At 36.6% G+C, this 22,498-nt stretch overlaps 1 protein-coding gene across 1 annotated transcript; it reads left to right on the top strand.

Annotated features, from left to right (window-relative positions):
- Positions 1–1,145: 1,145 nt before the first annotated feature.
- LOC136845203 (trithorax group protein osa-like) lies at positions 1,146–20,766 on the top strand. The gene is made up of 10 exons (XM_067115254.1): positions 1,146–1,301; positions 5,438–5,723; positions 9,200–11,563; positions 13,427–13,628; positions 14,015–14,213; positions 14,416–14,547; positions 15,297–15,461; positions 17,137–17,247; positions 17,379–17,505; positions 19,083–20,766. The coding sequence occupies exons 1-10, from the start codon at positions 1,284–1,286 to the stop codon at positions 19,361–19,363; spliced, it is 3,885 nt and encodes a 1,294-aa protein (XP_066971355.1). The 5' UTR covers positions 1,146–1,283; the 3' UTR covers positions 19,364–20,766.
- The last annotated feature ends 1,732 nt before the right edge of the window (positions 20,767–22,498 follow it).

The following is a 22,498-nucleotide window of genomic DNA, read 5'->3' as shown; positions in this document are numbered from 1 at the left end:
AATGCATTACATCAACATATGCTTTACCAAATTCAGCGTTGAAGCATATTGCAGGGTACGAGTTTGGCAAAATACCCGAGGAGTAAACTATATATAATGTTTAGATTTAAACGCAGTAGTCTCAAGAATTAATATAACCAATGTTTAGACAACAGTCATGCCTTTAAATTAAAAACTGGCGTAATTGTGTGTTTTTGTCCAGGATGACATTCGTCTCACTTCATTGTTTATTTGCTATTTGTCTTATTAATTTCTCTTCTGTTATTTGAAAGAGAGCGGAGTATGCAACGGAATGCTTATCTCTCGCTTTCACCCTGAGGCACTCTCAAGCAAAATTTAGAATTGCAAGAGAGCTACGCCTCATAAATACACACACACACAAACCCACACACACACCTGCACACACACACACACACACACACACACACACATATATATATATATATATATATATATATATATATATATATATATATATATATATATATATATATACTCTATATATATATATATAACATACATTCATTATATACACTGTATATTACGTAATCTATCATGCATAAAGCAAGCATCATATTTGCAATTTATTTCCATTGCTTTTTTTCAGGAGTCGCTGCTAAATTTCATTATGAAGCCCAGTACTTGTGGGAAATAAATCAACACGTAACAGTTGAACAAGACCCACATACATGCATATATACATATGGGTGCGTGTATACGCACGTGTGTAAAAAAATAGTCTTATATGGAGGATCCCTCAGATATTCCCATGGAATTAATCATTTATGTTCATTATGATACAAAGGAAATGTATCTCAATTTCAAATGTTAATGAGTAGCATTTAACCGGTACGCATGTAAAAAAATATAGTCTTATATGTAGGATCCCTTAAGTAAACCCATGGAATTCATCATTGATATCCACTATGATATTGTGGAAAAGTATATTAATTACATATATTATTAGATAGCATTAAACCGGCGGGATGGTTTGTTAACAATACTTATTCGCTTTTATCATCACGACTGTCAGGATAACCTTCACGTGGTCTTAACTATGCATTATGCAAACAAACCTACCATTGGCTAGGTTTTGGCGGGTGATTCGCAATTGACCAATCACACCCCTCGATCCATAATTTCCACAGAAAACCGACCAATCAGCGCGCCCATTTCTTAATCGGTCCTTGCGGTAGCCTCCATGTTGTCTGTTTAGTTGGTTCCCGAACGGGTATATACGAGAATGGTTCCTATACGCGATATATGATATAAAACCGGCCGAAATGTCCTCGACATCTCAGGTAAGTAATGTGTGGAGTGAATGGGATGGTTTACGCAGTGGGAATTTGTTTATTAATTTCTTTATTTGTTTATTTAGGCGGCAAATCCCCCCGAACGTGTGCCATGTTGATGGAAGTGGTTTTTCGAGGGGGTGGTATGGAGGGGGTATTGTCGCCGGGAACCTTATGTATTTTAATATTCGATAGTTTTAATGGGCCGAGGACGTTTAGACATGGCAAAGACAATACTGATTGACAAGGTGTAAACGAAACGTAACATGTTCCTTTAATTTTCCTAAGGAACGTAGCTACTTGAGTTGGGCACAACGGTTAAGATACTTGAATGAAGGACAAATGGACACCTTTTTTCAACCTACGCCTTCCTACCCTGTTACCAGGGCGAAAACTAGAAGAATTCCTTTGATGTGAATGGAAAGTAACATGTTCCTTTAATTTGCTAACGGAACGCAGCTACCTCAGTTGGGCACACCTAGTTATGTTTGGTTACAAAATGGACACCTTTATTCAACCTACGTCTTCCTACCCCGAAACCTGGCACATTTTATATCATGCACATGCCACTCTAACATTTATTTTACAATGTTTAAATTGTAAATTAATATGAATTAACGAAACCTGAGGTCAGTTGGCCAAAACTAACAGTCGAACTGGAATAAGATCTAGGGAAGGACTCTATCAGCTGATTGCACCCTACGCCGTGTTAGCTAGGATTTAATGGTAGCATGTTCCTGTTATGTCAGCGGTATAAATGGATTTAAAGACAAGCGGTATTTGCAGATTGTAATCGAGAATTGCGGAGCTTGTAGTGTTTTAATGCCAAATCGGTTCATGTTCTTCAGCCCATGTCTCTAGCTTAGGATTGCTAATTTCTCTGTGAGGTGTAAAATGAGGTTGTAGGGTTGGTAGTGAGTAATTTGGGTAAATGTAAAGGAGACTGCCACATGAAGATATCGGTTACTAATTTTTTTTTACTATAGAAAAGGGTGTATTAAGTGCAGCACAGGTTGGGCTAATTTAAGAAAGGTACCAGGATAACAAATTTAAGTGCCATTTATATATATTTTTACTTTCATCTCTGAGGGCTGGTACTAAACACAATATTCCGCAGAACTTTCGCCATATTTAGTACCAGCCCCTCAGGGATGCACATAGAAACATAAACCAAAGATGGTTAATTTCTCAAATGATCTCGCTGCAACTGTATTATATACCCGTTTCTGTATTGTTTAGTAAAAAAAACTTACTCGGTATTAATGGTATCTTCGTGGGGCCATCTTCATTACATTTACCTTTTTTGCTGTGAACGTGTTTCACAGTTGTATGCAAATTTGAATAGAGGTCTAGTTTGGGTAGAAATCGTATTTTAAAGCTTTAGCATATTTTGTTCCTTAAAATTTCATTATCCTAGGCTTGTGTTGTATTGTGAGCTTTAAATGTTTCTGACATTCGCTTCTCTCGTTGTAATATTTTAATTTAATACAGGCCCTACTCCCATGAGTGCCGTGTTCAGTAACAGCCCCATTGGGGTGAATGGCAAAACATAAGAGAAAATGGTAACTATGTAGGTAACAGCAAATTTGCGACAGATTTGAGTGTGAGCAACTAATCATGTTAAGGTGACCTGAGATCACAGCATAAAAACTCTGATATCAAATAGTAGTTTAAAGTAAAATATCCTAGTATGATTTGGTAGGGTATCCTTGTAGAGTTATTCATTACTGGACTTGTACATTACTGTGGTGCAAAAACTATATTCTTGGTTTTTCCTCTACTAAACTTAGGCTACTTTCTGCCCAGTCTTAGAGGAAATTAGTCGGTTTCTTATCTATTTTATTTCTAAGCATATGAATCGTTGTTGGTGCCAGTAACTTGTTTGCTTCCATAATGGGAAATTATTATTATTATTATTATTCAGAAGATGAACCCTATTCAAAGGAACAAGCCCACAGAGGACTTGAAATTCAAGCTTCCAAAGAATATGGTGTTCATTCAAAAGAAGTAACAAAGTTATGGGGAATACAAAAAGAAGAGACCAGTTATTAGAAAAACAGATAAATTAATGAATAAATAAAAATGTCAGTACAGTAAAACATTAAGATAAAGGTTGAATTGTATTAGGGTAGTAATGCATTGCATGTTTGCTTGAATTGGGTTTTTAAGTGGGGAACCTAAAATGAGTGAATTACTTGAAAAGGGCCTGTATGTTGTGCATAAACCACAAGATTCACAAGAATCTGAAAAGTGCAATGGTCATGTCCTAAGTCATTCACAAAAGATTATAACAAAAGAAGATATGGCAAGGCCAGTTAGAAAGATTCTTGGTTGCTATGTCCATACCAGACCCTAGAAACCCATACTCTATGTACACCTAAGTTGATTAAGAACTGTGTGGATTATAGTTTTTTTCTGTAGTACATTTGCATATATAAAATCATATATTAGTGATTTTAATCATTGTGGATTAAATGCTAAAATGCATCATGAACAAATCAAGGCCACTGACCCCTTTATTCTGGACCAGAGACCCTTACCTTTTTTGTACCTGACCAAATCTAGAGTGCTTTATAAGATAGAAAGTGAAATTCTTGACAAATTAATGTCAGCCTTGCACACTGAAAAGAAAGTGAAATTCTTGACAAATTAATGTCAGCCTTGCACACTGAATCCTAACTGGCAAGTGGCACTCCCTCTTTCCTCCTGTATTGTCCAGGGCATATTTCTCACTTTAGGTTCGAGGTACCTCTTGTAGGAGGCATTTGTCTATGGAAGATTATGGTGCTTCCAGATGGAAAGGTGTCTTATTCAGTTTTATTAGTCAGGTTCTTTTCCCAGTGGCAGTTCTTACACATTACAGTCATTGTTAAACTGAAGGATTTGGAAAATTTTGCGAGTATTTTAGCACGAGAAATTATGGTATTTTTTTATATGTTGAAAATTTTGTGTAAATGCCACATAACAAAAATAAGAAAGCTCACTTGAGCAGTCATGATTACCCTGAGGCACTTAGTATATAATTGCCTATCCACCTCCCAGTGTGTAAGAACTTTAAAAAGGAGCCCTTTAAAACAAAAACAATGGATGTAAAAAATTATACACTCCACAATTATATTATTTTGGCTACCTTTGATGTGAAGTTAGGTTAGGGAGATATTAAAAAATGGCATTACCAAAAATTTGTTAATCAAAGTACTATACTGATCTTAAGTGATTTCCTTGAAGTGAAAGAAAAGCATGTGTTAAATATTAATAGCCATGCCTACAAGTAAAAGGCATTTTATTCATCTAGCAAAGTATCCACCTAAACTGGTTAGTCATCCTTATTGCTCAATTATGCACTGAACCTCACTTGCATCCTGGGATGATCATCATCTTTCGACCTTATTAGTCCCACTGTATAGCAGGGTTGGCCACTCAAGTCAGCTTTCTCCATCTATTTCTGTTCCTTGCATCTTCCCCCAGCCCCACCTCATCACATCCATCCATCTGATCCACTGACACTGCTTGCACCCTGGGATGATGTGTTATAGCAGTTAGTTCAGCACCATTGCATCAAAGATAGAGATTTTTCTAAGAAATAGCGAAACATTCACTTGTTATTACATACAATTGTCATGGATAACAACCAATAATTAGGATGGCTGCAAAATATACAGGCAATTTATTTGAGTGTAGTCATAATGTATATAACAAAATATGAAGAATGGAAAGTGGGTTTGCTTAAAATGTCAGAATGTAACAAGGTGTATAGACAATACAATATACACAGCATGAAAACAATAAATGATCATGCAGTTAGAAATGTCTGAATATACGAAGTTGCACTCAACAAGGACTTGAACCAAGCAGATAGTGTCAGTAATATACAAGAGATTCTGCTGTGTTCAGTGGAGGATGGGCCAATTTTCAAAATGTTTATGCTTTTCAGGTTGAATACATTAGTAATCTTTTGTCTTATTGTTAAAAAATGTAATATGGGAATCATAAAGAATATAGATATACTGTACCTCTGTTTTCATACAAGTGAAGTCAGTGGTAGTGGCAGAGGATTTTAGTACTCAGGCATTTGAGTATGAACTTCATGACCTTATGCTCTCCATAAGATACAAACGATTATAATTTAAATTATTCTCTTTCAGGACTTTGAATTTCTTGACCTGTCTGGGGTGTGTGATGAGGACAGGCAGCATCTCCTCTCTCTCTTCAACAGTGACAATCCAGCTGTGGTTTTGTTAGCTTCAGAAACTCAGAGTGAAAATTTTGAGGATGTGGAGGAGGCCACACTCACACCACCTATTCCCCAAACTCCCCCTCAGGTGGTGGTGGTGGAATCTGAGGGAACTCCACCACCACCGCCTGAGTCGCTTCCTGTAGAGGAATCTGTTGAAGATGACTTTGCAGGGCCTGTCACATACCTCCCTGATGGTGAGTAGTGTAGCATTATTATTTATGTAGCCTTTTTAGCGTGGTGTGAAGTGCATCTGATAACTTAATCCTTTGTAATTGAAACTATTTAGTTCTTCCAACTCTCAAACTTGATACCTTTGCAGTTCAATTGTGCTGTAATTTGCAGTACCTCTGAGATGAATATTCAAGTACTGTACTAGTTTTATTTTTCTACTAACAATTTTAATGTAGGGTTGTTATCTTGAGTAAATAGGCTTGGAAACAGGCTGGAGGGTGTGGCTTAGTAGGTAACACTTCTGACCATGTGCCACACATTCATCTGGGTATAAAATACTGGGTGTTGATTACCTTCCTTTATCAAAACTCTAAAGCCTCGGTGATGAACAATACGTACTGAGAAAAGAGATTGGCACGTGGACATAGGTAGTAGCTTGAGGTCACAACCCCAACCAGGTGCCAAGCGTATTGAATTTGGTTATACTTGAGCACTAATGAAATTAAATATAAAAAATGTGTTTTCAGTAAGCATGCTAATTTATTGTGAATGTATGCATGTACATGGTATCTGTCCTAATTGTGTTGTGAAGCCAAATTTTGTGTTGAAAAGTTATGTAGGTGGCAGTATTGACTGGGAAAAGAACCTATATTATATCCTTAGGAAAAAAAGGAAAGGCCATAGAATTGACTATGGCAGAAGTTGTTTAATGAAAACTTGAACAAGGGTCAAATGGTGGGGTTTTCATTTTTTTGTTCATTATTAAACTCCCTTCAATCTTATTGCTATCAAAGTTGAACTACCTTAACCATCATGACATTCCTTGGTTGAAATTGAAAGGTTGAATGTATAGTGTAATGTTTATTCCTGTGATGTAAATTTTTTTTTTTTTATCTGAAGTTCTGATAGTTGACTATTCATTATGCTGCTTTATATGATTTTATTATTTGTGGATTTGATATGCTACTTCAGAGTTTTAGATAATTTGGAAAAACCACTAAAGTATATTATGGTAAGAGCCTGTGCTGTTGCTGATTTTTTTTTTTTTATGTTTTCAAAGAGTGATAGTATCCTAGAAATATGATATATGATTATTTTGAATTAGGGACCTCTTGGTCTTAACTGACACAAGATTGTGAGACAGAGTACAGTATTTCCTCATCCACGGAAATGAAATTTGAATGATGAGGTCATGACAAAACAAATATGATTGATTTTTCTATTAAATCCCTGTAGCCTAAACCAAGCTATTATTACCAGATGTACTTAGTCAAAAATCTATAAAAAGCTATAGTCATGCACTTAGTCAAAAATCTATAAAAAGCTATAGTCATGCACTTAGTCAAAAATCTGTAAAAAGCTATAGTCATCAGTGTAGGTAGATCATATTGTTTTTATGAACTTTATGTAGGAGATAACCATTTAATGAAAAAAAAAAAAAAAAAAAAAAAAAAAAAAAAAAAGAAAAAATATGTAAAAATTCCATCCTTTATACAGTAGTTTCATCTTGATGAGAGCGCAGTTCTTGGATTCCTTCATATCAGTGACCTGCATCACCAGATGATTAATTTGGAAATTTGTAATAAGCATGTTTCTGGTAGCCACTCTACCCCAGTTGCTGCTGGTACTGAAACCTAATGGTTTCAGTACCAGGTCATTAGCCCAGATATTAAAAAAGCAAATAAATCAAAACAGGCTCGTAGAGTTCATTACAAGGTTTGATTATTTTTTTTTTATACGGGAATGTCTTTGATCCTTATGTCCCTAGGGGGTTAATGCCGTCAGTGCACTGTAGACATTACTAAACGTAGGTCTCTTGTAGCATCCCGTCATCCATAGCTGTGCCCACTACAGTATTTAGCCTTTCATTTCACCTCCATTCTGCTTCCTTCCTGCAATCTTGCTGTCCAACAACTCCAACTCCAACTTCAGTGCCTGGCTTTTTAGCCACGATTTTGTAAAGCAACCCTGATCCCTCTACTCTGCCTGTGCTTTTGTTGTGCCATATGAAAGAAAAAAAAATCATTGCTGTGAATGCCTGGTAATGTCTCCTTGCCTTCATAATGGCTTATGTTAGTTTGCTTGTTGTCATAAGTTTTTCTAATTTTTGGTTGCTTAATATTTTTTCTAGAAGCTTGTGGATCTAAGTTTACATATGCTATGCTATGCCTTAACCCCTTCTGCTACTATCCCAAGGATGCTTTTGAACCATGACTACATACTTCTGTTATTTTACAACAAAAACTCATCCATTAAGATAAAATGTCTGTACTTGTTTTTATTATCCTAATTTTACTTGTTCTTTGATGCATTCCCATTTTCTATCCTTCCTCCCATTAGTGAGTGTTTAGTGTGTGTTTTCCTCAGTAAGTGGGCAGTGTGGCTTGCTTAGGCTATGTAATGTCTGACAAACTTTTTAGATGCTGTCCAAAAAGAATTTTTGTATAAGCCTGATTACAATCTTTCACATATTTTCATTGTTATGTGCTTTGCATGTTTAGAGCAATTTTGGTAACTTGTTTTATCTTTGCTACCTTAATAATTTTACAAACACTGTGTCATCCTTTTTTGGTTTTTTGACCACTAGCATTTGTAGGCTGTCTTGTTTTTCTAGTGGCAAATTTGCCCTCTTAAAAACAAACACACTAAGCTTGTGCCTCATAAGGTAGTTGAGTTCATAGCCCATTATTGAAACCTATATGCTTAAACAGCTTTCCTTAACATGTACCAACTGCTTTGATTTTGTTTGTGAAGCTCTTTAGTGCTCTTGTATCTTTAACTGCCAGTAGGACATCTGAAATACTGCTCCTAAGTATTGACCATGAATACTTGCTACTTTATAGAGATTTTTGAGAAATACAAGGTTATCATTATTGTGAATTAAAAAGGTTAATGAACAAATAAAAGACTACACATATACTGTATGATGCATAAGTTGAAGATGAGCAAAGATATTAAAGGTCAATTTTGCCACTCATGAGATGGGAAATACAAATAAGGGGTAATACCTGTCTGGAATCTAACTGTATGCCTGTCTGGAATCTAACTTGGTTGCAAGTGGGGAAATGTGTAATATCAAAATTTAAATAGTTAATACCAATTTTCAGAGAGTGATGAAACACATGGATTTTATTTTAGTATTAGGTGCTAAAAGTTTTATGCATCTTGATAAGGTTGTGCTTTTAATTTGTTATTTTGTCTGAATTCTCCAAATGTGTTTCTTGTTTGGTTTTCTTGCATGGCGGGATTTTGCTACATTTCAAGAAGATTTTTCCTTTTCAAGGGTGTACAGAACTAATGACTAGGACTGCTTGCTTATCAAAGAAAAACAGTGCTATACTTTATCTGAATGTGTAAAATTAACTTGTTTTGGTAACTTTATATAAACTAAAATTAGTCGTGGGAATCTGTTGTAGTAATTATCATAGACTAGTATGATTTTAAGTTAATTTCCACATTCAGTAGCCAAACTAAGCTTCTTCACATTTTTAACTTGCAGGGGAGTATGGTGCTGAAGGGAAGGTGAGTGTGATGGCTGGGCAAACATCACCACCACCACCATCTCCTCAGGTCCCTTCCATCACCAGTGCTACCATTGCCCAAACCACCACCACCACCTCTGGGCCACTGGTCTCGGGTAATGTGGGCACTGCTGAAGTGGCCATTCGGGAATTCTCTGTGCCTCCCCCGACAGTTCAAGGGCAAGGCCAGGTTGGGATTCAGCAAGGGGGACAGCAGGTGGGGCCTCAGGTATATCAGCCTTACCCAGCTGCATCACCAGGCAACCCTCCTATGTACAACCCTAATATGCCACCTCCACCACATCCCCAGCCACCGCCTACTAGTGTATACTCTCAGATTCCTCCGCCTCCCGTCCTTCCTCATGGTGCTACTGTTTATGTAGCCAATTGCCATGTCAATCTTTCCCCTTACAGCGGTACACAAGCTCAGGTACCAGTAATAACTCCTAATGCTGGACCATCCCAGTCTCCTCCCCCACCAGCTGTTATGCAGTCTATCCCAATTATGCCAGAACAAACAGCAGTGCATATGCCTCCAATGAAGGCTCTTCATGACACAAAACCTGAATATGAAAGGAGATATGAGCCATTTCGTGGTGGAAGGGGCCGTGGTCGATCACGAGGCCGTGGAAGGAGGATGAACAATGAGCGAAGCAACTCCGTTAGTAGTGATCATTCTGGTTATGGTGGAGAAAAGACATTTGATATGCCACCGCAATATGGGGCAATTCCTGGACAATATTTATACCCTAATGTTCAGTACCAAGTCAGGAGTGGAGGGTACCCTTCATATCCAAATGTTCCTGCTGCTCAGACTGTGCAAGGTTTGCCTCTCATGTATAGTCAGCCTCAGCCTCATCAGTATTCTCAGTATATGCAGTATCAGCATCATGGACAAGGACATTTGGTTTCATACCAACAACAGGCAGGACCCCCAGGGTCTCAACATCCTGCCACATTACAGCACCTCCACCACCAACAACCTCCACAGCATCCCCACCAGCAGCCACCACCACATCAGCAGCCACATCCTCATCATTATCACCATGCAGATCCCCAACATTTACAGCAACAGCAGCAGCAGCATACCCACCCCCCACCACCACCACCACAGCAGCAGCATCCCCCTCATCATGCTCACGACCATACATACCAAGTGGTGGCCCAGCAGGAGCAACCACCTCCACCACCACCACCCCAAGTGGAAGAATCCCACTTTCCTGAGAACCCGGAAATTGTAAATAATGTTGAGGCTGAAGCTGGTAACCCTCCTTTTGTTTCTGCACCACAGCCAGTTCCTTCTCAGTATGAAAATTCAAGTTCCATTGGTGTCGCAGCCCAAGTTGTTAACTTAACTCCCTCTGTTACAGCTGCGCCTGAAGCTGACAGACTCAGTCCGCTGACCAGTCAAGCAGCTGCCATGACCATGGAAGAGACAACCACCACTTCCACCATCACCACCACTTCAGAGGTTACATTTTCACCAACTGACACCCCTGTTGCCACACAACCTTCACCAATGGTAGATGAACTGCAGGTAGTCACTTCTAATCAGCCTATGAATAAAGTGTCTAACATTGGACCTCCATCACCTGCTACTTGTAAATTATCAACACCAATTCAGCCAGCTCCACCTGTTCTTAATAGTACCCCTCCAGGTATGAGTCAGTCTGTAACAAACAAACCAGTTGGCAGTCATGCTTTGACCAACCAGATTATATTATCCCAAGTAACAAAGTCAAAAAATGAGCCAAAACCCATTGTATCTCTGAACATGGATCACTCTAGTATTTCTGATATCACATTTATGTCTGATGAAATCCAACCTAATGTTGATCCTCAGGAAGGAGTAGATTTTTCAACACTTCCAAAACCAGTAGTTATCACACCAGCTGGGATAACGCAGAATATTCCTCCTCCAAATGTTGCATACAGAGTGGTGGCTCCTCCACCAGTTGAAAATGTAGTTGCAGAAGTTAAAAGTGCTGCTCCACCCCCATCACTAAATGTAGCAGGAGCATCGGTAGTGCCTGTAGATCGTGAGTTGCCTAGTGGCCCGCCAGGTGGGACTGTATCGGGCATTGCAGAAGCTTCAAAGAAAGAGATTGTCATGTCTGAAGTTGTTTCCAACCCTCAACCTGGAGGTGCATGGGCCCAGAAGAAGAGTTGGTCACAGTTATTCAAGCCTTTAGATGAAGGAAGTGTAGCCAAACAGGTTGCATATGTAGCACCATTTAACCAGGATGCAGAGAAGCCATCAGATAATACACCTCGTGATATGCCTGTACTCAAGGCTATTTCACCAATATCAGAAGCAGATGTTGATAAGGCAAAAATTGGAGGTAAGACAGTTTCTAAGATGAAAGTATTCTTTTCTATATGGTATTACAGTACATTTATGAGTGGTATATATATATATATGTATGTGAAATTTGTATCATTCTCATAATATATAGTCATATCAAGTGTTTTGATATACACTGTTTCTTTCTTTTTCTGTATTAATTACTAACTTCTGAAAAAACTTTTCCTCCTTGTATAGTTGCAGTTCCAACTGTAAAAACAGATAACAAGTGAATTTACCTTATAGGTACATATCAGATTACTGTGAACACTGTTGAGTTGAGAAGAAAGCTTAAGGAAGACGAGCAAAAATAATATAGACGAAAAAAATTAGTATATTACAGAAGTAACAAAATAAAAGTGTTTCAGACAATATAAGAAGCAAAGTTGTCAGAGGCCATTGTATATATACCATGAACAAAGAACATGTACATCAGTTTATCCCAGAAAAGTATTCTAATACCTGCCCCCTAATGTGTATTATTCAACAGAATAAAATTCAGTAGCACCTTAATAGACACTTCAAGGGTCTGGCTTTCTTTTAAATAACAAAGTCCATTAAGTAACAAAGACCCTATATTGCCTGTGCTTCAGTACTCTCCAGAAATCTTACATCTACAGTATAATTATATATACACAATCATTTCATTAAATAGAAATTAATTTTGCACAAGTTAGTAATCATACTGTATTGCAACATAAGGTAAATAAACCCTTCATATAAACTAAGTCAAGTCCTTTAGAAGCAGGACTACTTAGTGATGAAAGCCATGCTTCCATAGAGTTGAACTTACACAAAGAACAAAGCATATATTAAAAATTATTAACATTTGTTATAACACACACACACACACGCACAACAAAATAGATTATTATTGCATGGGTATTATTATGAATAGTTGAGAAAGACCATTATCACAATAGTTTATTTAAAGAGACCATAGTCTCATAGGGCTTGCGTGTAGGATTTATTCTTGAAGAGAGATGAAAGTTAGAGAGAAATAAAGCGTAATCAGGAAGAGACGAAGCATGCAGTGGAGTGTAGGACACACAGACCACTGTAGCTGGTCCTGGCACATATAGTACAGTGAGGTATCCTCCCCTGTAGGGACAAACTCCCAGTAAACAGTATGCTCATAATGCCAAAAAGAATATATTGTGGTAAAATACAGATGAAAATTAAATTAGCATTAAACTTGCTGGGTAAATAAAGGCTACATTGGCTAAGAAGTAGAACTGCTGGTACCTTAACTTGAATGGGTTTAGGAGAAAATAGCATAGATATCTGGTCTCACCACTTAATATGTTAATGGTAGATTCTTTCATTGCCATAAGGTAAAATGATGCAGGGTAACATCATAAAAGTGTTATCAGTCAAAGACTTGTTGCTAATACCATAAAATTCCATAGGTAATTCATTTTAGGTTTAAAGCTATATTTCTACAAAGTGGGTTCTTGCACATTTAACCCCTTTAAAGACCCAAAGAAAGTAAGTTAATAACAGAAAGCCTAAAAATAGGAGCATAAACCAAAATTGAAATGTTAAAATGAGAAAAATTTTTACACATGCAAAGAAAAGTTACAGGTTATTGATAAGCAGTTATGATGTTGACCTGTTACATTATTTTTTGTAAGTTGTCATTTTGTATAATTTTTGAAGATGGCATGACAGCTTGAGATGCTGCACATATATATAAATAATGAATGAATGTTTTTAGGGAAATCCACTAATTTTACATTTTTGCCCAAGATCACTGAATTTTTAGCGTTTCCCAAAATTTTTCATTATAGTAGAAATTTATTAAAATGTATTAAAGTTCTGAAATGATGTTCCTTGCTAAATTGCTGCTTGATATTTCCAGGTATGTTACGAGGTTATGTTCAGGACCATCATCATGTTGCTCTTCAGCCTCGAGGTCTGATTAACAAGGGATATTGGTGTTATGTCAATGCCCCTTTACAAGCTCTCTTGGCTTGTCCTCCCTTTTATAACTTAATGAAGAACATACCTAACATTGTTGGTTTGAAAAAGGGCAAGTCTACAACACCAGTCATTGATAGCATGTAAGTGTCAATTTTTTTGTGGTAAGTAGTGTTTGTGAAATATATAAGGTGTAAGCTGTGTACACTGCAGGATTAAAATTTTTTGGATCCTTCTTCCTTCATTCCTCATGTCATGATTGATGCATTTAAAGTTGATATCTGGAATAATGAGATTAGAAATTATTTTTGTTAACATGTAAATTGTGCTTATGGTCCTGGTTCTCAAAGTTTTAAAAGTACCATTATTTAGCTAAAAAGGATGAATTAATTGGTACTCAGTAATGAAAGGTATAAAGATTGAGTCCTTTTTTTATGTTTGTTCTTTGGTAATTGCAGTTAGACATTTGGCAAGTTAAAAGTGTTCAATTTAATCTTCAGCTACTCTAAGTATATTTTTGTATTTCCAGTGTAGAGTATGTTAATGAGTTTTCGGACATGGCTCCAATTTTGAAGCCTAGCAAGAAGGAAAAAGGTAGCTCAGGAGCACGTATGGAACCAGAGATTGTGCCTGGCTCACCCTTTGAACCTTCATATGTTTACATGCTTTACAAGATGCCGCCAGCAAGATGCATGCTTTCTCTCGTCCTCAATGGTTTACATGATGAGGTAACTCACTACTTTCTCCTTGATAATATGTGAGGAGATTTATTATCCTGGGATCTGTTTTATGTGTCTTGTAAATGTGAGTACATTCATGACTAAGATATTTTACATGATTATTAACCATAGTTTATTTGGCTTCTTTCAAGGCATTGATATTGAATCTAGCTCTTAACATAAACTTTGACACCATTGTATTCTCTTCTAGATGGTGGAAGCATTAAAATTAGCTGGTGGTGATAGTAGTCCAACTCCTGATAACTCAGTCAATGGTTCTGTTAATGGAGAAACCATTACGTCTGATCATGAAGAGCTGTCTGAGGATGATGATGAATGGCAGGCAAGTATAATAAGTTACTTTTTAAGTAAAATTTTTTAGTGACATTTCTTGTACTACAGGTAATTGGGTTATGTAAAATTTCAGGGGATTGCACAGTTTATCTTCTGCAGGGTTTAAAAAATGGTACTGCTCCAGGGCAAAAATAATTATTTTACAATAATATCATAGAATAGTTTAATGGCCTGACTGTCATAGGGATTGCCTAAAGATTTCTTATGAGAGATTAAAAAGTGAACTGTAAAGCTAAAAGAATTTAGATAAATGAAGAGAAACATAGAAGTAGAGATGAGAAGGACATGGCAGAAAGCAAGATAGCTGGGGTCAGAGGTTTGTTACAAAGACTCATAGTGTTCTTTACACTGTGCCGCACAGGACACTAAGCATTATGCTCCTACTGGTTGACCCAGTGCAAAATCCCCTCTGTTTGTCTCTTGCTTAGCTAGAGGATCCTCAGAAAGCCACAGAATAAGATAAGGAAACAATTTACATTCATTTTGGATTGGGATGTGACTTCCCACTTTTCTCTTGACACAAAGTTCAAATTCATATTTGGGATTGGAAAAGAATCATGTCTCTTAACCTGGTTTTGCCTCATAAATTGAGCCACAAAAATTTCTATAGCTCTGTACCAAGAAAATTTTTCATTTGTGTGCAACTAGGTAATTTATTGACAGTGCGGGATGTAATGAAGATGTTGATTATCATTTACAAGGTTTTGAATCTGAGTAAATTGTTCTCTTTCTTAACAGGTTATGGGCCCTCGCAAGAGGTCTTGTGTTACTCGCACAGCTCACATCACCCCTTCTCCTATCAGTGGAATATTTTGGGGTCAGCTACGGTCTGTGTTGCACCAGGCTGGTGGTGTCACTACAGCTAACCTTCAGCCTTTCACTACCTTGCCTCTAGATATCCAGGTTTGTATTTGTGATTGCAGAGCAGTTCATTGTGTTTAAGCACAGGTAATTGTTAAAATTTGGATATAATTAACAACACATTTGATGTAGCCCAATTTTAGAGGTTTAAGCTTGCTTAAATTATAGAAAAACAAATGTTTCTGTAACTTCATGTCTGTGAAACCAAATGGCAAGTTCGGACAGGAAATTGATAGAATTCATTCTGTGCTTTAGTCATTGGTGAAAGTAACAGAGAGGGTGAAAAAGATGATGTTCAGCATTGTTAATAATCTTTGTTCTTGTGTTGTAAATTGCTAGTTTGTGTGCTAGTCCAAGCTACAGTTATGCACCGAGTAGGGGTAGTCTCTTGTGATTCAGGATTCTCGTGAATGTCATTGTTGGGACTCATTACTTTAAAATGGATATTACTAATATTATGGTGAATAATGGAGAAATGTCTGTAGTCTATTATAGTAGCCTGATAGGACATCTAGCATTTGTGTAAAATAGTCTAGTTCCTTGAGCCTTTTGTTGGGTTGTGGTTTGTATGAAGTATTGGTTACTTAGGGTAATCACAATTTAGTGTGAAATTGTTGGATAGCCTGCAAGGGAACCCCATATCTTATCTACTGAAAGCTGGTTGTTGCCTAACTTAAGAGCTCATCAGAGTCCCATTTTATGTACTTATATCTTTGTAGCTAGACACCAGGCTAGACCTGTGTTAGTAGATGTGAGCTCATTGAGGCCTTGAACCACAACCAGATCCTCATGTATTCATAACATATTTATGGATTTGCCTCATTCCTGTGTCTTGTAAATCATTGTAAGCTGTTTAAACTTGATGCGGCTCTGTTCTTCTGTTTTGGTGTCAGTACTTGTCTTATAGTTCATTTGTGTAGCTTTGCTGTATTTTATAATAGTATCTGGTAATTACTGTGTAGTTTTATGTATCTGACATTTTCATTAAAATTTGTATGTTTGATGGGTGGCTTTATGGTGTTAAGGCCAAAGTTCAGGGCCTTGGGGCAACTGGGTCATTTGTTCATTATTAGGTGTTACTTGGCTAATAGATATTACGTTACCTATCTCTTCATTTTAATTTTGTAGTGTTTAATATTTTTCAACAACTATAGGGTGTGGGCTGTATTGAGCAACTACTTCTAGGGAAAAAGTGAAAAAGGTTCTCATTTTGTGAACTCTGATTTGTCGAAAAATTTAACTAATGTATTATCTGTATATTTGTAAAAACTGCTCTGCTAACAGTTGTGAGGTGTAACGCAAGTTAGACTTGAGGCAGCTTCCATAATTATTGTATAGCTTTATCTTTGTATGAGCACTTGAGCGTGTCACGTGGTGCATGTAGTTGACCCCTAAGTAAAATGATTGTTCTTAACAATAAAGATTGTTAGTGTTTGTAGCAAGATGGTAAAGGTATTTTACAATCTAAAAAGTCAGAACACACTTGTGGCTTACAGCAATCAAGTTTTGTGCAAACATAGTGTTCATGAAGTATAAAAATTTTCTAGCATATTGGAGTGATAGTACCTATGTACAGTATTGAACAACTAGTGAAGTGGATACAAGTCATTGCAAAAGTCTCAGGTATGAGCTGTTGTACATATTCTGTTTTCATTTGTACTTACAAAATGCTTTTCTAATGGCATTGAAAATTAATTTTATTTTGTTTCCATTACAGTCTCCAAAGGTAGAAAGTGTGCGAGATGCATTGGAACATCTCGTTAGTCGTGAAGACATTCCTGATTACACATGTTCGAAAACTAATCAGGAAGTTACAGTGTGTAAACAGGTAAGCATGAAAGTAATAATTATGCTCTCAATGATTTCTAAATGTAGATATTCCAAAATTTTGTTCTTTCACCAGAGGATTTAGGTGAAATAAGAAAAATTATTAAATATTGTTTTGCACTGTTCTTACAGGTTCTTTTGGAGACCCTACCAACTGTACTTATCCTGCAGCTTAAAAGATTTATATATGACAAGGATGGAGGCCTGCAGAAGGTTACTAAGAAAGTGAATTTTCCCATTGATCTGGAAATAACTAAGGGTAAGATCAAAATTTGTGGTTACAAAGAAATATATGTGCATGTTATTTATCAGTAATTATGAATAATGCTGTACATCAATTACCGTATACTTTAAGTGTGTTTTCATGTTAGTTTGTCATGGAATACAAAATTGCAAAATTATTTTGATATATTAGCATTAATCATGGCCATTGATTTTTTTAGTTTGATGACTTTATTGGGAGGCAGTTGTTTGGCCATATTTTAACTTGAATATGAAGGAAGATTGTGGATTTAAAAAAAAAAAAATCCACCAAAAAAAATAGGCGTCATGACTAGTATACAAGATGGAGACTATTTTCACACATGGTCTGCAACTTAAACCAATGTGCAGTGTGAGGTCAAAGCCTGGCCCAGAGTTTGTAGGTCAAATATAAATTAACTTGGCCCGAATATCTAAACTTAAGGGTATGGCTTCATGTTTTTCATGCATGTTCTGATAATGGTTGAAGGTCAAATGGGGATTCACCCTTTTCCATGAAGTATATGGGACCTTTTTGACATTTGTAATTTGTGAATGGTACCAGTGTATGGAGTTGATTTCAAGATCAAGGTTTTAGGTCTACTTAAAGGTCAAATAAAAATTAGCTGCGACTGGAAGTTTTGAACTATGTGAGACAGGCACTTGTGAAGGCTAAGGTCAAGAGGTGAAAGTTCAAATAGGAGTTAAGTGTTGGCAATAACTTTTGAATATGCTAACAAATTGGATGTGAAATTTAAGGTCAAGTTTATACAGTACTCAAGACATCAAAGGTTGGATAGAAACTGCACATTTGGTTTCAAGAGGTACAACTTGTACATTAGCAGGTATGACCCATGTTGCTTTTGAGCAGGTTGAATTCACTTCATGTTTTGCTTGCATAATATGCTTGGGTGAATCTATGTTATTATTTAGGTTAAAAAGAACACTGAAAAAAGGTTTTGAAAGATAAGAGTGCTGAAAATCATAACCTAAGTTTGAGTAATAAGGCAGAATGCTTACAAAATTCTTTATTCCCTACCGTTCACCCAGGTAGGCAGGCCTCTCGATCAAGACATTTTTTGTGTGTTTTTATATGGTCAAAAACATATTAGTTATATGAGATTACCAAGTAACATTTTTATAGTATAAATTTACGTGAAGGAACCTGAAGGATTTATAAGATGAAAAATAAAAACTAGAGCTCGTTAATTTTTTTAGGCACTGCTAGATGGGGAAGAGTAGAACCCAAGGGTGTTGATGATAAAAGGCAAAAAGCATTGCAACTGGGACTGAAGGGAGAAAGGCATGGAACCTATATTACTGTCAACCATTTGTTCTACAGTTTTGAAAATTAAACAGTAACAAAAAAGAGATGTGAAGCAAAAGTCAGTTGGTGAATGTATCAGTTTTTCTAATTAGCTATGTTAGCTCACTTTCCCTTAGACATCAGATCCGATGCATAACACAACTTGGTGTTTTATACCGGGAGTATTACTTTGATATTGAGTAAAAGTAGAAGTATAAGCATTATATTTTTTCTTTCTACATAAAAATAACTATGCCAAGTAAAATCTAAAAAACTGTTTATCTTCACAGAGCTTATGTCACAGAATAGCCGAGGGAAGTTTTCCACTCTACAGAGGAAGTATAAGCTGTTGGCAGTGGTTTATCATGATGGAAAAGAGGCAACCAAGGGACATTATATTGCTGATATATATCACAGTGGGTACAATTGCTGGCTGAGGTACGACGACAGCTGCGTTAAACCAGTTTCCGAGGCTAATGTTTTGAAGCATGTCACTCCTAGGGTACCCTACTTGCTCTTTTATCGACGAGGTGATACTTTGGTTGGACCGTCATTGAAACCAAAATCCTAAGATCCCTTGATCTACAAATTAGGTTTTGGGAACAGTAGCTTGGTGTGTGCATGAGAGAGAGAGAGTGTGTGTGTGTGTGTGTGTGTGTGTGTGTGTGTGTGTGGAACGACGTTCTAGTGACGAATCTTTAGTACAGCCCTTACTGTATTGTAATCATACATTTTTCTTATTTGCCTTTGTTTTTGTCCAAGCGATGAATATGAAAAGCATTTATTGAATTGGGTGCCTCTTTGTGGTAACAGTTACTTAATCTGTTATGGTGGATTGTGAAGTGTGATCAGTGATTTATAAAAGTGATTGAACTTTGTACTCTTAATCAGTGAGTCATTGCAAGTTATCTTGCAAGAAAACTAGTTTAAAATATATAAAGATATATTTGTTGCTCATATGGACAAAGGACTTCCCTTTTGAAGCATTTCTTGTTTTTAGTGAGAATAAACTTATATTTCATTAAAGATCTCAACTGAATTCTAGTTAAGAAATTATCAAATGTTAAATGTGATGTTTTGATGAGAAAATTTTTGTTGCATTTGCCGCACTGTTTATGTGATAATGCAGCTTAAATTTTCCTAGTGACAGTGATAAAGCATCTCTTGAAGCTTCCACATTTGAGATTGGAGATGTGAACATGATGTGCCACCTGGTATAATTATCTCCCCGTTACGCAGATCAAGATTTAGTGAACCTCTGTAGTACATTGTTCCTTACCCTCAAGTTTTATCAAGACTTTGAGTTTACCCCCATAGCCCATGTTATTACAACATTTTGTTCATGTATGTGGTAACTGGTCATTACAGTGCACCTGGATTGTACTAAGAAAGAAAGTACTGGAAGAGCTTGAAATGTTTTAGTATATATCCAGGAAATTAAGGAATATGCATTCTTGCCATATTTTATGTAAGATAAAAATTAGACGGTTAACTGCACCTGCAGTTGCAGAGATAAATTTAATAGGACACTGTAACTGTAATGGCCAATTGTTTTATGGTAACAAGATATATGAAGTTTAGAGGAAATGTTATATACAGTAAATAACTATTTTTTGTAAGAAGTGAGCTGCTATTTTTTTCTGTCTTGAAAAAAGTCAACAAGTAAATATTGTATTTTCAGATTTTTTTTCTTTTCTTTTTTTTTTCAATTTGAGTATACTTGTCATTAGAATGAAAGGTGAAGATGTACTGGATTCATCTTTGTTTTTATATTGCTTGATTCCCCTTTGTTGTTAATTACCTTTAATCATGTTTTCTTTTGTGTTTTGAAGACTTGGTGTTCTTGCAAGAATATTTTAATGAGTGAGACTTTAATTTTAATTTTTTATTGTAAGTGAAAGCTTATTAATGTATCCCATCATCTGTTACCATTTTATGTTGTATTATGTTACTGAATAAAAGCTTGACAACCTATAGTGAATTTAGATTTAAAATAAGGCAGATTTAGAAGAAGAAAAAAATTTCCAAAGGACAGATAGAGACTAGTTTTGAAGTAATCCAGCAAAACCCCAAATGTGCATTTTCAGACCTCTTTGGCTTCCCTAAAGGATTTGTTCTTAAATGAAAGGTGGAAATTACAGCAAGGAAAACTTGAAAGGAATTGGACCACTTGCTGGGAAGAAACTAAGGGATCATTGAAGAACGAGAAGGTAGAAAGGAGTGCAGTCGGGGAACAAGGGGCATTTGGAGATCTATACACTGTTTATTGTAGAGCTGAGATATAAATCACAAATGGTCCTTAACTTTATTGCAGCCAAGATTATTTTAACTCGTAGGTTCTGTCAGTTAACTTTTAGTAACTGTGTTGTAAAGATTGAAAGTTGTAATCAAGAAATGCATTTTCTCTGTATAACAAAAAATTTGATTAAAAAATGGTGGATCTGGCTGTATATGCTGTATGTCGGTATGCATTGAGTCAAGCACTGTAAGTATGTTACAAGCGTTGCTGAGCTTGCAATGTTAGGCTATTTGGCGCTCGGCGGTTTTAACAGACACAAGACCATTGGAGTTCTGGCCAAGTAGATTTGATGTCACCTGAAGGCCTGATTAGAAATGAGCAAATTTGTAAGAAACTGAAGACGACAGCCAAATTAGAAGGGACCAGATGAAGGCAATAATCTTTTGGTTGAAATGGTCATTATAAAATGGCTGTTGTAATGTCCAGGGGGTGGTCAGCTGAGAAAAAATTGTAAATTACTGCCTTTTTGTGTCATGATGGTAATGACTGTACGGGGAGGAGATTTCAGAAAATTTGCTGTTGATATTCAGCTTCGTAGTTTCTGAAAATTTGTGAGTGCTGTTACTTGAGCTGGGTGTCAGCCTTTTAAGAGTACCTAGGAAATTTCTCTGTCCAAGCCTTAGATTTAAGTGGCTGCTATCTATACATCTTAATTTACAGAAAGACCAATACTGGTGGCAAGTATTTAGTTGTGCATGTTTGTCATCTTGTAGCAAAAAATCAGCACATTGTGCATGGAGAAAAAGATTAGATAAAGCTTTCCAGTTGGCAGTCCCTGGTTTATGACGGGTCCAGCTTACAACACTGAGGTTACGACGCTGTTCAAATATACTCATCAGAAATGATTTCCCGTTTACGACGCACGTTCCGGATTTACGACTCGTACACCGATCTGATGAAGAAATATGGCTCCGAAATGGCAGAATAATAATATTTTGGAGGTTTTTTCATGAAAAACTCAATAAAAATGCATTTACATTGTTTTCAATACACCCAAAGTATTAAAAGCGAGGTTTTCTTGGGATTTTTGACAATTTTTCAGTTTATGACGCGCCGTAAAAACGGAACCCCTGTCGTAAACCGGTGACTGCCTGTACATTTTTAACAAGTGCTGATGCTGTAGTTATAAAAGTATCTAAAACAAAATCTAGGAGCATGTTACAACATATGCTAGTTGATGTAATTTTTACCTCTAGTAGAATGGCCATGTAATGGGGTAGTGCCATCAGTGCACCTCATGCGGTGCATTCTAGACTACTTAAGGTTCTTTGCAGCATGCCTTTGCTCCATATCTGCAACCCCTTTTGTTCCTTTTACTGTACCTCCTTCCATATTCTTTTTTTTTTCCCATTTCACTTTCCACCCTCGTTAACAATTGAGTCGGTGCAACTGCGAGTTTTCCTCCTG

This window comes from Macrobrachium rosenbergii, chromosome 2 (assembly GCF_040412425.1).
Source record: "Macrobrachium rosenbergii isolate ZJJX-2024 chromosome 2, ASM4041242v1, whole genome shotgun sequence".
NCBI lineage: Eukaryota > Metazoa > Arthropoda > Malacostraca > Decapoda > Palaemonidae > Macrobrachium > Macrobrachium rosenbergii.
The sequence above is the reverse complement of the archived record's forward strand: the minus strand, read 5'-3'. Positions and strand labels throughout refer to the sequence as shown.

What these genes read in the sequence shown, in the direction of transcription:
- LOC136845203 (XM_067115254.1), top strand. An exon ending in ACACCAGTCATTGATAGCAT is followed by an intron (nt 13,629 to 14,014) that starts GTAAGTGTCAAT and finishes TTGTATTTCCAG; the next exon opens with TGTAGAGTATGTTAATGAGT. An exon ending in CCTTGCCTCTAGATATCCAG is followed by an intron (nt 15,462 to 17,136) that starts GTTTGTATTTGT and finishes TTTCCATTACAG; the next exon opens with TCTCCAAAGGTAGAAAGTGT.